The 15,872-nt window shown below is 40.6% G+C and overlaps 1 protein-coding gene across 1 annotated transcript; it reads left to right on the top strand.

Moving 5' to 3' along the window:
- Positions 1 to 2,015: 2,015 nt before the first annotated feature.
- Positions 2,016 to 5,423, top strand: LOC306753712 (LIM/homeobox protein Lhx1-like; the record flags this gene model as incomplete). Its single annotated transcript, XM_079237631.1, has 5 exons — positions 2,016 to 2,185; positions 2,821 to 3,041; positions 3,375 to 3,646; positions 4,605 to 4,761; positions 5,050 to 5,423. The coding sequence occupies 5 exons, from the start codon at positions 2,016 to 2,018 to the stop codon at positions 5,421 to 5,423; spliced, it is 1,194 nt and encodes a 397-aa protein (XP_079093757.1).
- Positions 5,424 to 15,872: the final 10,449 nt, after the last annotated feature.

Below are 15,872 nucleotides of genomic sequence, written 5' to 3'. Positions count from 1 at the left end.
CTGGCGGAGATGTGTGCACCATTATTTAGTGTGCATGAAGCCATGCATTCAACAAAGCTTTTATTGAATAAAAGCATATTTGGCAATTGTGTTTGACAGTAGAAAATGTTCAACTTAACTTTGAGTAATTCACCAAAAGAGGCTAAATCAAACTCTTTTTTTTTTCTCCAGAGATTATTATCTTCATTATATCAGCCATGTTGTGTATTGTTAGTAGAGTGCATTGAGGTGTTGTTCATGCTTTAAAAGCATGTCCAAAGCACATAAACTACTTGTGGTGCATTTATGATATATGAGCCCACGGTTTATTATGCCTTCACTTTACACAGAAATCTGTAGGCCTATCCAATAAAAAATAACTGACTGTTGGTGTACGCAATTCTCAAAATACACTGCTAATTTGAAATGAAAGCCTGGTGTTGCCAAATAATTTAAGAATATCAGACATAAATATAAATATATCATGTTCACATTCCAATGGGACTTTTAGGCAAATGTTAGCTAGAATAAAAAAACTAAAAAAAACAATCCTTTGTTTGATTCATTTTGAATAATTGCTGGAGCTAGATTTACAGTTTTAAAAGTAAAAAAAAATAAAAATAAAAAGAACTTAGAAAACAATTATAAATATAAACTGGAGGCACGTGCCCATGCAAACATTGCCATTGCATTTAGCCCTCTAAAAACAAAAACAAAATCTGGGGAGGGAAAAAGCTGACTCACTCGTGTTTAACGTGATCTGTCAGGAGCTGAGACATCACCAGATATCAGGACTACCAGAGCTGAGCTTGTAGAGGAAACGCGCTATCTCCGTCACCAGCGCACCAACACGGCGCGATAGCATCTTATCGCCCAGAGTTTCTCACCATTAGTGACCCGTGTCCTTTCCAACGGAATTAAGTATAATGTTGGGACGCCACACTCATCCATGTGAGAGGCTGGTGTTGGGCATTCTCATCTGTCCTCTCCCCATATAAAGGCACAGGGCCTGCTGGTCGTTTGTCATCTGCCCGTGATGCACTCTAATTCTCCCACACAACCCAGGGGATAATTTATTCTCATGATATCATCATCGACCCTCAGTCGGCTATCCTTGAGACAGAAAATGGTTATTATTGTAATGAGAGCGTTGTTGGAGGGTGGAGATATATATTTTAACATGTTCGATTCTTATACATTTTGTTTTTACTGTTTCAGCTCCTTGGGAAGCCAGCGTCACCATCATTAGAAAACTTCCCTAGGACCCTTTTCATTTTCAATAATTAAGCATTATTGTCACGTGTTTGTCTAAAGCTCTGGTTGTTTTATTCATTTAAAATGTTAAACTATTGATTTTATTTTACTTTATTTTATTTTATTTTATTTTACTTCATTGTATTGTATGTTATTACAACCATAGCTGTGTGCTTTCTCTACATAATACTGGACTGCATGTGGCGGAGTGGATTGAAGAGGCTGCTCATAGGTTTGCCGTGAAGATGACGTCACGCGTCTCTTAATAGGCAATAGGCTGAGCTTTAAGAGGTGCGCTCATTACAGCGTTTCTCTCAGACTGAGAGCTCATCAAAGACAAAATGGGACACAAATGACGAGGCTGAGCGCACTGATAGCATGTCATCGTTATTTGTCTCTACTTTACCACTCGGGATACATCGCAGTGGGGTAGCTTCTTTTCCCCTCTGTGCTAACCCGTAGATTCGCTCACTTCAGATGATCTCGATGGGCCCGCGATGATCTCCTGTCTATAATTTCGTCCCAGAAATGGTGTTTTTTCAACAGTCAACCTTTCATTTGGAGCTGTCGGCCACATGTGGATTGTTGCCTCGTGGAACAGAAGAGCCGCGTTTCATCTCACGGATGCTGATGTGATTATTGCGATTAATTTGGATACCTTGGATTTCCGGGATCATACCCCAAGCAAGTCAACAGCGAGGTGACTGGGACGTTGGAGAAAGAGAATCCACAGAGTATAGTGTATATTTCCCCCCACACTGGGCTGGGAATAACTCCGGACAATGCTTCAGTGCTCCAGCTGTGAAAAGCCTATTCTTGATAGGTTCCTGCTCAAAGTTCTGGACAGACCCTGGCACATCAAATGTGTCCAGTGCTGCGAATGCAAATGCACTTTAACAGAGAAGTGTTTTTCACGAGAGGGGAGACTGTATTGTAAGAATGACTTCTTTAGGTAAGCGTTCAGAGTGTTTGTGGTTTAGTATTTACAGCAACAAAACGGGAAGAAGAAAAAGCTGCTGTCAAATGTTGTTGTTTTGCCGTTAAAATAGAAACGCATATAGTCCGAGGCAAAAAAAACAACAACAACAAAAACATTGCTCAAAATAAAAAAAAAGAATGATGTTGATCAAATGCTGTTATGGCCTGCTATCTTAAAACTATACCGGACTGTGAGGTTCTATAAACACACTTTAGTATTTTATTTATTAGATATTGTATTAGATATATTTATTGGATATATGTTTATCTATTATAGGCCTTTTAGGCTATTCGTACACACCCCTATTGCACGTGATTGCTATGATGGATTTTCACTCATGCTGAAATTATTATAATATTGTAATATTTTTGCCCACGTGATTTAATATAAACTTTAGATTTTAGACATTATTTATAAAATGTATTGAATTAAAATGCATTGCAAAGCTGATTTGTTTTCTTCTTTGTGGACTATTGTCCTCTGATATAATTGAACTCGGTGCTGTGGACCCATCATTACATAAGTAATACATAAGTAATACAAAGTAACTTATCTCAGTCTTTACGCGGCTGAAACTTCCCTTGACTGTTGCTCTCCCTCTCCAACAGGACGTTTGGGACCAAGTGTGACGGTTGCGCCCAAGGGATTTTACCCAGTGATCTGGTCCGCAGGGCCAAGAGCAAAGTGTTTCACCTGAACTGTTTCACGTGCGTGATGTGCAACAAACAGCTGTCCACCGGAGAGGAACTGTACATCCTGGACGAGTTTAAGTTCGTTTGCAAGGAGGACTATCAGAATAACAATGGGAAAGACACAATCCTCCTTTCAGGTGATTCAGGAAGCCATTCACAAAGTTGTTTCATGTTTTGAAAATACCTCTAATACATTATTATTATTATTTATAATAATAATAATAATATCAGCAGGAGATATTCAGGTCTACTCCTTTTTTCTTTTCTTTTTTACTCCAGTTCAAATTGGTGTATTTTATTTATAGTGATAGCATCAAAGTGGGATATTCCGAGTATAAATGATAATATGACATATTCTGATGAACATATTTAGATGCTATGTTAATAACTCTCTTTAGAAATGCCAGGGTTTTCCTGGTTTAGATGTCGACCCATGTGCTAACACGCAGCATGTCACATTCTCATGGCAGTCACGACGTGCAGCGACCCGAGTCTCTCTCCGGACTCCCAGGACCCGCAGGACGACGGGAAGGACTCGGAAACCGGACATTTATCCGACAAGGACAACAACAACGACAACGACGAGACGACCGCCGTCGGGAAGCGACGCGGGCCTCGGACCACCATCAAGGCCAAGCAGCTGGAGATCCTGAAGGCGGCTTTCGCGGCCACGCCGAAACCCACCAGGCACATCAGGGAGCAGCTGTCCCGGGAGACCGGCCTCACCATGAGAGTCATCCAGGTACGAGGCAAACGGAGGAACAAGTTGACACCGGGAGGGACATTTGCTGATCCATCTTCATCCATTGTCGGACACCTCAGTTCCATCCACAATATATTCTATTGTGCTTCGAGGACCAACACAACAGAGAATAAAGACAGTCTATATTAAAGCCTATAGTCTATATTAAAGCATATAGTCTATAGTAAAGCCTATATGTTATATTAAAGCATAATCTGTATTAAAGCCTATAGTCTATATTAAAGCATATAGTCTATATTAAAGCATATAGGTTATATTAAAGCATAATCTATATTAATATTAAAGCATATAATATATATTAAAGCCTATAGGCTATATACCAAAACGCACTAAGCTTTTATGGATGTCCCCAAAAAAATAAAAACAGTGATTGGGGACTTTTGGCATACTTTTGGGCATTGGTAAATGCTTTTTTTTCTTCTTTTTTTATTCAAATAGGGTTTCCAAACCAATTTGATCCATAATCTTTACTCCCATTGCGCTCCTAAAACCTTTAAAAGCAGGACTCACTTAGCTTCGCGTCCATGTGGACATTTTTTTAAAGCTCCCCTGATGCATTTTCCTGTTGGACTGACATCAACATGCTTAAAGGTAAATTGTGTTTCTGTCGGCAAAATGGGCTTTTGCTTTTGACGCATTTAAAAACCAAAAAGAATAATAATAATAATGTGATTTTTTATTTTACCTGGAGCCTATTTCCATTTTTATGGCAAGAAGTGCAAGCAATTATTTGAAGGAATTTACTCATTTCGATCTTTAAATGATCGAAACATAAAATATCCTCGAACGCGTCACCGTGATAGTCACAAGGCCTTGCGAGGCAGAAACAGCTGCAGGGGGACGTCTCTTCTAGTGCTATGTTCTTTTTGCTTTCCTGCTTGTGTCTCTCACGCTGCTGGTCTAATCAACCCATTATTATTGTGTTTTTGTCCGATAGGTTTGGTTCCAAAACCGGAGGTCCAAAGAGAGACGCATGAAGCAGCTGAGCTCTCTGGGCGGCCGGAGACACGTGTTCTTCCGCGGCCAGAGGCGGATGAGGGCGCTGGGAGAGAGGCTGGAGGCAGAGGAGCTGGGACACTTCTCTTATTATGGAGGTGAGCTGTGTGTTTTGGCAATGTAAGGTTGATAATTAATATAATAATTCCCTTGCAATGAAAAGTATTTTGATGGACGTGCTTACTAATATCAATAAAATGTGCTTCTTAAGATTGATAGTCCCTTTAATGTAATTCATCTATCTTGTATTGAGTGAGCTCTGTTGAGTCTGTTGATTTCACTAAAAACTCCAGAACAAAATATTAAAAGAAAATCAATTTGTATTGTTCATTTTTATTTAAATTCTAATACATTCTGTGCACTAATCACAATATTCCTGCATGCAGACTATCCTGGTGAATACTATGGCTCAGGAGGGAATTATGAGTACTACCAAGGCCCACCACCGCCCCATGCTCAGACTCCAGACTTGGGCTTTGTGCCCTCCTCTGTCCCTGCTGGCACCCCATTAGGCGTCATGGACCACCACCATCCAGGGCACCACTGTCCCGGAGAGGTGCACTGTTTCTCTGACACGGTCTCTCACCATCCTGCGGACTCACCCAGTCCGGAGCCCAATATGCCGGGTTCAATGCACAGCATCTCCAGTGAGATGTGTGGTCCCAGCACTCCCTACACGATTGTGTCCCTCAGTGACAACGGATACACCAACCAGCTGTCACAACCCTCCTCAGAAATGAGCGAAGGCACTGTCTGGTAAACCGGCCGACCCCGAACTACAAGACACACTTGGATTTTGAAGGCAAATCCACTTCAAATATTTTTTTTTTGTATTCTTTATTTAAAAACACTTATTTATTTATCTATTTATTTATTTATCTGCTTGCATTTTTGTTAAGCTCTATTTAACTATTTATAAATCTCTATATTTGTATGTCGGTATAATTGTTTATTGACTAGCCAATCAATAGATTGTTTTAATGTGAATTTGAGTCATTAATACATTCACAATGCTGGGCCTCCTTGATCAAGCAATAAACAAACATATTTATATGCTGCAGAATCTTTTTGTTTGTTTGTTTGTTTGTTTGTTTTTGCCACATATTTGACGCAATTGTCCATTAAATGTTATTGTAAAGGTGCATGACAGCATTTGTTTACATCACCTTTCAGTGTTTTACGCATACTGACAAACAGCACCCTCCATCCATGAGTTCATGTGTAATAGAATATTTTATTATTTAACAACAGACTATGATTGTGATGTTCAATACATTTGACCAAATACCTCTCTCAGGACTGTGGAAACATTGTTTTTCTTCTATTTATTTATTAGTCATTTCCCTTTTCAATTATTTCATTGCCAACACATATTTGCCTTCATAGGGATATCTTTATTAATCTGAACATTTTATATGTAACAGAAAACTATTTGACTTTACCATGAGTCCACTGTTATATCCAGAATGATGGACAAGTGTAGAACAGTCAACTGTTTACTTAAAGCTCCAGTATTCAGGGTTTTGGATATCAGCATTGTATAAAACTGATGGACACCGTTTAATGCAAACCAACCAAACTTTTGTAGCCGTTCTATTTCCCTCACTGTGCTAGTTTGTACGATATGTCCTCATTCAAAAGAAACACACAAAAACAGAGAATATGAATAAACCATTGCCAAATGCACGGCAAAATCCTGCACCTTTTTAGTTGTGAGACGCAGCGTTTTTTTAAGTGTTCACTTCCTCTCCTAATTATCTGAGCATGTTTGTAGTAAAAACATTTCATCTGCAGCTCAGTTAGCCGAACAGCCGAGAATCAAACTGGTTTTGTCTTAATGGATCAAAATGTCATATCACTCACATTGATGGTCTCACACACTGCCAGCAGCAGCAATGTTGTTTTTATGAGACATACTTGATTGTTCCAATTAAGTTTATGAGACCGATGTTTACGACCATTCACTGTACAATAAAACACATATTGATCGTTTTTATTTGTTAATCATTTTGGGGGTGGGTGGAATATAGTAGTTGTTCTTTCAAGTATGGGGGATTCTTGACTTTGCAAATGTGTAATGCACAGGGCTGTGTTGAGATTATGGGATCAATTAATAAGGAAGCAACATCATCTCCAAACAGTGTTGGAACTTTTATTATTATCCTCCTTGTGTTCAGATGAAAGCATTGGCAGTACTTAGTTATCAAAATAACTACACATATAAACGTATACTTGTAACCATTAATTATTCCTAATTCAATGTATTGAGTGCCACATACATTTGTCTTCTTCTATGGAGAGCACCTTTAACAATATGCCCAGTTTACATGTGTTTAATTGCTGTAACATGTAGTATTTTCCATTGTCACGGATTGAATGGATAGCTCTTTACTCAACACTTTTATAATGCAAACATCTAGACAAGGAGATTATGGATTTTTTTAAATTAATTTCATGGAGAGGTTCTCTTAAAAAAAAAAAAAAAAAGAGCGGTCATGCTGCAGCACAGCCAACAAAGCTAGAGCTGCTCATTGTGCTGTTACTGACAGTGTTGGCTAATCCAGACGAAACATCTAGCCAGCAATCAATGAACTTTCAAATCCAGGAGCAATTGGTCAGCATTCTTTTTCGGATCACTTTGCAAATGTTAGTGAGCTGTCGGGTTTATAGAGTGGCTGATGTCTGCTCAGTACTGTGAAGGTAGAACACGCAACACCACAGATGTTAAAATGCTTTCTTCTTATGCATGTTTTCCTCTTGATACATCCAATGAGTTTACGGTGGTGTTCCTCAAACACAAAGAGCAAACAGCAACATAGTCATTCCATTATAAGAGACCTTTCAGAGACAAATTGTTCAATTGTAAAGTTATTAAGCATACAATATACCGCAGGGCGTGAGTGTGTGTGGATGTGTGTTTACATTACGAAAATGGCCTTTTTAATATATCTGGCAATTGTCCTTGAGCTCGTATGAAATGAAAAGTCATTTATGTTGGTTGTGAAGAAGAGGCTGATGACCGACTGGATATTTTAGAGTCAGTGAAAGGTGAGAGCAGCACAAAGGAGGACGGGACAAACGCTGAATATTGAACCACTGGGCAGCGAAGCAGGAGGCTGGAGGAGCAGATCAGTGAGGCTGTTTGGGGGAGGGGCAGGAGAGACCAGTCTCAAAGCAGGAACTACTGGACAACATATGGGGATCCATTATTTCTCACATTTATTTCTATTGTAATGTTTTTATGATTCTGTTTGGGCTTGATATTTCATCAGTTGGTCACAAACTTGATTGAAGAAGGTCAAGCATGATGTTGGACAAGCTGATACCTATCAATGAAGCCGACATACCCCTATAGTTACGCAGCCTTAATGAACATCAGACACACAAAAGAGGTGAAATTACATGAAAATTCTAGCAGTAATTAATAGTTTTGTTATTGTCAACAAAGCCCATGAAAAGACCAAAACCAAAAAGTTAGTCCAACTCATACTTTCCATCTCCCTTAACTGCACATTGTCGTTTAAAAATCGACTTTGGTACTTTAGTCTTCAGAAAACATTACTCAAATTAGAGTAAATATGGGCATTTCAGCAGCAGAAGAAATGCCATAGAGATCTCTGCCAGGTGTGTCTGCAATGACCACTGATGTGTTGTGTGGTTGAATGAATCGAACCCACAATTGGCTAACCATCCCATCGAGACACCGAAGGCAATGTAAGTGCATTATAAGGATTTATACTGTATAAACATATACTTCAACTCACAAATAAGAATCTTAGCCAAACACACCGTTCAAACTAATAAAAATGAGCCGCAGAGGTACAGCAGTGTGTGTATGGTAGGACTTAGCATAGCTTAGCTGTTAGCCAAACACACCGCTAACTGTTAGCAACCGAGTAGCAGATGGGCGATCGGAGATGTGTTCTCACAGCCTAAACAGGCAATAAAAAGTGTTTTGAGAACGTTAGAGTAGCTGCAACCATGAGAGGTCCCTGAGCATGAAGCCATAACTGGCCAGCCAAAGTGTCCTGCAGTGTTGCTGCAGCGCAATGCGAGAGTAGCACCGACAGACACAGAGCTGCACAGTCACTCACCATGAATTACCTGGCGGAGATAACTACAGTGCCTGTGTTCATGTCAATGAAGGAATATGTCACCCAGCGTTGCTCATTGATGTGTTTTAACAATGGAGCTCTCGGGCACAAAGGAATAGAGATATGTCCGGCCTTACACAGTCAATATGTGCTTGTTGTTTTGGTCTTTTCATGGGATTTGCTGACAGTAAGAAAGATATAGATATCATCAGATTCGCCCTTTACGTGGTTAGACCCTAACCTCCCCTGGAAATAACACAATTTTGCTCTTGAAAAGACAAATTCAACGAATGCAGTCCAGTTAGATACAGACTTTCTGTGGCCAGCTGCTAATGGGGGGAAAGCTTGAGGCACCATTTCCTTCATCAGCTGGTGGTTGTTACTCCAACCAGTCCCATCCCGCTCCGGGATTATCATCGGTTCCACATGGCTTCATTTCACAGTGCATTTCTGCGTTACATTGTCCTTTCTCAAGAGCTGATTGGAACTGATTGAACTTTGAACGCACTGGGAGCTGTACTTGTTTTGATTTGAGGCACAGTAATTCTTGAATTGTGTGTCAGATTTGATGCTGAGCCAACTGGAGCTGTGGGAATCAGTGGAAATGACTAGATCATATACATGATACAGTCTCAAGTGAAAGTGACAAAAGAGTGAGAGTTTCACGTCCTAGAGTGGTTGTTCAGCAGCCACTTCCAGCTCTCACAGAGGTTGGAATCATGTGTTGGAGTCTTTTTTAGGAAGAGTGATTGAGCAATGCAGTACCATGTGGACTTTAACATACTACATAGGCTCTATTTTGCATTTTGAGTTGTCTATTTCCCATATCTCAGTTTAATACGACTACATTTCTCATAACTTAACATTCTTGGTTATCCCTGTCTTGTGCACCTCATTAAATTACAGTAAATATAGTAATACTTTAAGGAGTTGGAACGGTTATTGAATATATATATTAACCAATGATATCAAATCCCTTATTCAGATAGCATTGGTGTAAACCAAATACCACAAGTATAGCTCCACAAAAAGAAGAATTTGAAATGAAATATTCATAAAAATACAATATATTAATATTTATTCAAGGTTTTAAATGGGGGTCATGTGGTGTTAATTAAGGCCAACCACTTTCAAATGTTTGGAGGTAATGCTATGTTGTTCATCAAGCTAATCTCTGTTTACCTGAGCAAAATGCCACGATTAAGAGAGAGATTTGCATGTCAAACATGAGGCCAGCGAATCAATTAAAGTCTAGTGATTATGGCGACTGTTGGACAAACCTAGCACAATAATGATCATCTGTCCTTTGAGATGTGACATATAGTACATCATGTTTATGTCACTGCAGAACACATTTAACTGTGGCCAAAAGTATGTACATATTTTGTATTTTGTACATATTACACACCCAAATCGGAGAGTTCCCATCAAACAAGGGAATGTTTACCCAGAAGTGAAAAGACTAAATTCAACCTGAGTGCTAATCAGCACCAGTTGAACACTTTGATTGCTATACACTGCACTTGACTCGGCTGATAGCTACTAGCAGTTAGTCCCTTTATTTGTTTTCACAAAACATGACCCTGATCTTGCAGGAAGCTCGGTTTGTTGAATACCGTGTGTTTGCAGTCTGCAGTCAGGTATTAGATGTCGTTTCAATCAATTGGTTTTGGAAAAGTGAGCATAATGCATAAAAGGTCTTCATATAAAGACATTTTATAACCATTTTGTCACTCCTCATCATGATGTAGTGTGGGAAAATGTCAACTATCTTCCAGAGGAGAGTCTATTAGGGCACAACACTAATGGACTTGACTTCAATGGAATTGAGTAAAAGAAGAATCGCATCCCGTGCCCCATTCTCCTGGGTTGCCTCATGAGCTTAAACACCTATGCACTGTCAAAGGGATAAAGTCAATCTTGAATGCAAGTAAATGCCGTTAAACATTACTGAACCGAGATTCTGATTGGATAATACTTTATTGTAATATGACATAGAAATCCTTTTCACTTTCTAATCTAAATCTTATTTGAGCTCAGATTTGGCCTTTTTGTCGTTGCTGTTTCCTTTGAGTCACTCGCAAAATGTGGCCCCGTTTGCTAATTTGACTCTTTCTTCACATTTTGCTGTAGGCTTGGTAGTCCACTTTCTGCATGAAAATCATTCACACATACAATTTTATAATCAATGCCCACAGTAATAGGATTCCTCTGGCCATGGGCAATTAATACAGTTTTTCCCTTTTTTTCCTCCCCGCGCTGATCTCCAAGCTACGAGACACTGGCTTCTCCTCATTTACATATTTATTGCATTGGACTCAAATCTGGCGAGTGATTGATGTGGAGCCTGCCTCCTGAATTTTTAGCGGCCCATTATTATGAAAGAGAGGGAGGGGGCTGCAGAGCGTCAGTGTACTTTTGATTAAAGTTGAAGAGGACAGAATCATGAGCGTTCCCCACCTACTTTCTTTTCCTGCAGTGCTTAATCTGCAAGGCCAAGTGCTGAGAAGATTTCAGCACGTTAGAGCTATTGACAAGTCATTCACTCACAAAAGCCAAGGCAGATATGCTTGTTAAGATTTTAATCAGCGTTTCACTTGCTGTTCATTTTTTGAGAGGAAGATGACAATAAATTGCACTACAATTTGTTCTCAATGTTGCTATGATCTGCCCGTGCAAAGCTTGGTATTATTAATACTTATCAACATCAAAAAGGTTGATCGTTTCAAATTCATGATTTGTGAATTGGCAAATAGCTGCCAATTGTGGTTATTATAAGATGTTGTAAGACCAAAATTGACTCGACAAAAGGCATCAAAAGCCAAAATAACAACATGCAAAATAATGGTATCAGGCAATATGGGCGCACCAGTCCCCAGTTGGTTTTACACAAGGCCACACATTCTCCGCTGAATTCCTTGACATCTCTTTGTGCGCTGTAATTGTGGTTCGTAGGGACGCCGAGACAAAGACATGACAAAGACACATAGAAGATTGCCGCTTCTCTCATTTGCAATCAAGCGCGTGACGTTCAAGTGTGAAAAGGCTCTGCGCTGCAAAACGTATGTGTGCATGCGTGTGTGTAATGGGGTTGACGACCAGGGTGGCGGCAGTTGTGGAGAAGGGGGGGGGGGGGAGGGTCATGAGCTAGAGTGTTTTTGCCAGGTCCACACCTCCTCTGCTTTGTACTCCCATTTCTCCGGGGCCACCAGGGGAAATGCACCACATATTGATTCAGTGTTTGATCAAGTGTTGCAGGTGTCTTCTCCAGTGTCAAAAGTTTGTTTTAAGCTTTTACAGCACTAAGTGAAGAGCTGCATTAAAAGCACATTCACCTGAAACGTATAGGCCTTTTTTTTTTTTGCAGCCAAAGCGTTAGTCGATGCATTACAGAGAAGAAGCAGCTTCTGCAGCAGCATGACCATGCACAGCAATACTGTCGTCTCTTTACTTTCTCCACCGCCACCACAGCTCTGGAGTCACAGCTTCTCGAGAACTTGAGAAACGTCTTCATCAGTCTTTTTTAAATATTTCAAACCAACGCTGTCAGATGGAAGTACTGTATGTGATGTTGTCAAGCACAGTGATTTCCCTGGTTGGCTGCCTTTGTCCTTCTGAGCCAGAGGACGCTGGTCACAAATAAACCCTTCCACGGGCCCGACAAGAAGCAGCAAACCAACATCTCCATAGGGAGTTGGCTCTCCGCGCTCCGCTGATGTGCCTGTAATGCATGCATTTTAATGTGGCGCACCCCTCAAACAGCATCGCTGCTGGGCTGATGTTTGCATTCAGCTCGACTATTTTAGTCAGCATCTCTGTGCATACCATAACTTCTTATGAGTGTGCTGGCGAGGTTATGAATCCCACTGCTTGTCTTGGACAACACCAGCCCTGCGTAGCTGGTCGAGGCAAAGACGGTAGGTTAAGGTTAGACGTTGACCTCGAGTAGTTAGGGTCAGGATCCAAGATGGCTGTGGCTGAAATGCTGAATTTGAGGCTTCAAAACCGCAGTCCACAAGCCAGTGGGTGACATCACGTCCACTTCTTATATACAGTCTATGGTACTGCCACTGCCATGCTCTCCATCTTTGTTAGCTAGCATGCTGTCATTTTGTTAGTTAGACCGAAGTACAGCTGAGGCTGATGGGAATGTCCATTTTTTTTTGTGCCATTCCCTTGGGGCCATGGCGCTTTTACTGAGATGCAGTGACTTCTTGTTGGCCCGGCCTTGCCCACTCTTCCAGCATCATGCCACGTGGGCCTGTCACTGCTCCTCTAATTTCTATACCAGTCAATGACCCACAGTAATAACTGTGATATATGGCCATATTCGTAGCACCTTGCTTGCTGACCTTTCCCACAATCCCATACTGGGCAACCTTCACCACCACCACACCACACAACATCTCACCCCTCCCTTTCCCTCAAACATCCCCCCATCCTCTCTCCCCCCCACACCCCCTGCATTTCGTCGCTGGCTCGATTTACGCGGCTCGCCACACTCCAGTGGCTCCATGAATGTTAATGTGGGGACGGGGGGGAGGGAGGTGTGGCTGTATGGTACAGGGAGCTGCTTCACCTGGTCTGCAATGCACAGCTAAGGAGCTTTTTGCATATTATTGTTCATATTGGTGGAGCTATGTTTCTTCCTATGTTGCAGTAATAACAGTAGCAGTCTGGTGCATGAGCAGCAGTATTAGGACAAATAGCAACCGAGTTATTGCGTACTCAACTACAGCACAATATGGATTTCTTCCTGTAGATGAAAAGCAGACAATTGAGGGGAGTTTTTTCTGGTGGATGTGGTTATTATTAAAATTAAATATTTTTTTTTAATGAAGCCAAGACTAAAACATTGTGTCAGGGCCAAGCTTTTACCTTTGAGTCCTCTGTCTTGTCCTGATGTCCTCTCCCTCTTCGGTCTGCAGCACATTTTTTTGTCTGCTTGTGAATCAGCCCTCCTCTCTGTTGTCCTGGTGCTCGGTTAGTCAGGCCAATGTTTACCAAGCTCTGACAGAATGAGAATGTATGCATTATGGGTTGATGATCACAGGGTGTTGTAATCTTTGACCCCTGTGGCACGTTCCAAACGCAGATTGAAGATTAAGCCTCTCATGCAGCTGCTGACAGGCTGCCTCCCTGCCCCTCCAGAGATTCACGACTATAGCTGCACGCTGGCCTCTCTGCATTCAAGATACAATACGTCATTCATTTTAATTCTTGATCTGTAGATGGAAATTGCTTTTCAGGAAATTTGGTTTGCCCTTCATCACTTAGGTCTTTCAAACATTATAAATCATGAAAGCCTTGAAATGCATAAAGGAAACTGAAGCACCACCGTCATAAAACTGTATGCAAACAAAGCCAGCATTGTGACAACAGTCTTTTACTTCCCATTAGAGATCAGCTTGAACCCAACTACACTGGGGGTCTGTTTGATCAAACTATATTGCAGCATGTTCTGGGTACTAAATTGAATGGAAATGGGTATTTTTTTAATTGTTATCTCTACCCGTTTGCTTCCCCATGTGAAGTAAGTTGCTCATAGGCTTTGGGTATGTGGAGTTACACGTACACACTTTGTTTGAAAATAAATCATCTGTATTAAACAATTCTAACCCACTTTTGATTTATGACCTTGTAATGAGTTTAACTAAGACTTAAAATGCCTGTAAATCTGTGAAGACCTGTGGAAAATATACTTCAGTACAATAAAAACAGTGTTTTAAATTAGAACACAACGTGTATACTAAAATACAGGTTGTTGTAAACTACTTGATTTTTTACTAAATGATCACTTATACAATGTTGTGCTTAAAGTAAACTTTCTAGCATAAGCTTTATTACTTGTTGAAAATGCATTTTGGCAATATATTTCAAAATATTCTATAGATATACAACTCAAGTTATATCAATATACTTTGTAGTAGTCTACTAAATACAGATTTAAAGCATACTTAATACATTTTAAATAATAAAAAGACTTTGACAAGGTTACAATAAATATAGAAATATACTGGTAAAACATATGAGGTTGCCTCGATGTGACAGATGCAGGCTTAAGACCCAGAGTTCATCTGTTTCTTTCCAGGACTGAAAAATCTACCAACAACTCAGAAGTCACATTATGAAAAGTGTCTTAGTGTGGCTAGGTCTGCTATACACTTTCCAACATGGTAGAAATGTAAAAAAAAAAAAAAAAAAAAGGCAGGCAGGCAGGCAGGCGGAGATGAGATGAGCTCTCCAGAATCCTCAGCCTAGAGAGAATGAGAACAGCTGGGCCCTGGCACTCCCTCTGTGTCGGTCTACTCTTTGTCACGGGCAAAAGACTCTTGTTTTCAGGCAGTAATCAGACAGCCCTGGGGCTCTGTAAAGACCCTGTTCTCTTTTCATCTCAACTGTTGCATACACCCGGCTAATTGGAATCCTGCAACTGGGTCACAGGCATTGTCTCTCAAGTGCTGTCAAGTCATTGAGATGGGTGAATGTGGAATTATGGTTGCCTCAGATGCATGATTGAGTCTCCCCTCTGCGCTATCTTAATGCCTCCGTTTCAATCTCATCGCAGACACTGATTTTCTTTTTTTCTCCCCCCCCCCCCCCCTCCTCCATTCATATTTCTTGCTATTCCCTGCTCCATTTTGGTCACAGTTGTGCCCGAAACCATCACTGGGGCTTGGAAATCAGAAAGTAAAAATACATATATAAATTCTGCAAATATCAGCTTTGTTCCATTGTTGTAAAAGTAGGTATTTCATTAAATCAATAGAAGCAAAAGAAGCCTTTCAAGGCTGTTGATGAAAATAAATGTATTTTATTATACATTAAGCTGTTTCCTGCCAGTTTCACCAAACCACAGCGGTTGAGGGGGAACCGGATTCTCTAGTTCGTCTGTGATTAGAAGGAGAATTAGCCAGCCTAGCATGGCACCACAAATGAGCAAAACCCTCGGGGAGACCAGAGAGACCAAGCAAGGCACATTTCCAATTATACCACCAAATGACTCATTTTCTTATTGGGCCTGCTATAATTGTGGTGGGTATTGGGTGCATGCAACTCAATTTGTCTTACATATTTGTTGGTAGGATGGTAAAAGAATTGACAGAGCCAAGGGA

Source organism: Taurulus bubalis (genome assembly GCF_910589615.1).
Source record: "Taurulus bubalis genome assembly, chromosome: 2".
NCBI lineage: Eukaryota > Metazoa > Chordata > Actinopteri > Perciformes > Cottidae > Taurulus > Taurulus bubalis.
Note: the sequence above shows the minus strand (reverse complement) of the source record. Positions and strands in the feature narration are given on the sequence as shown.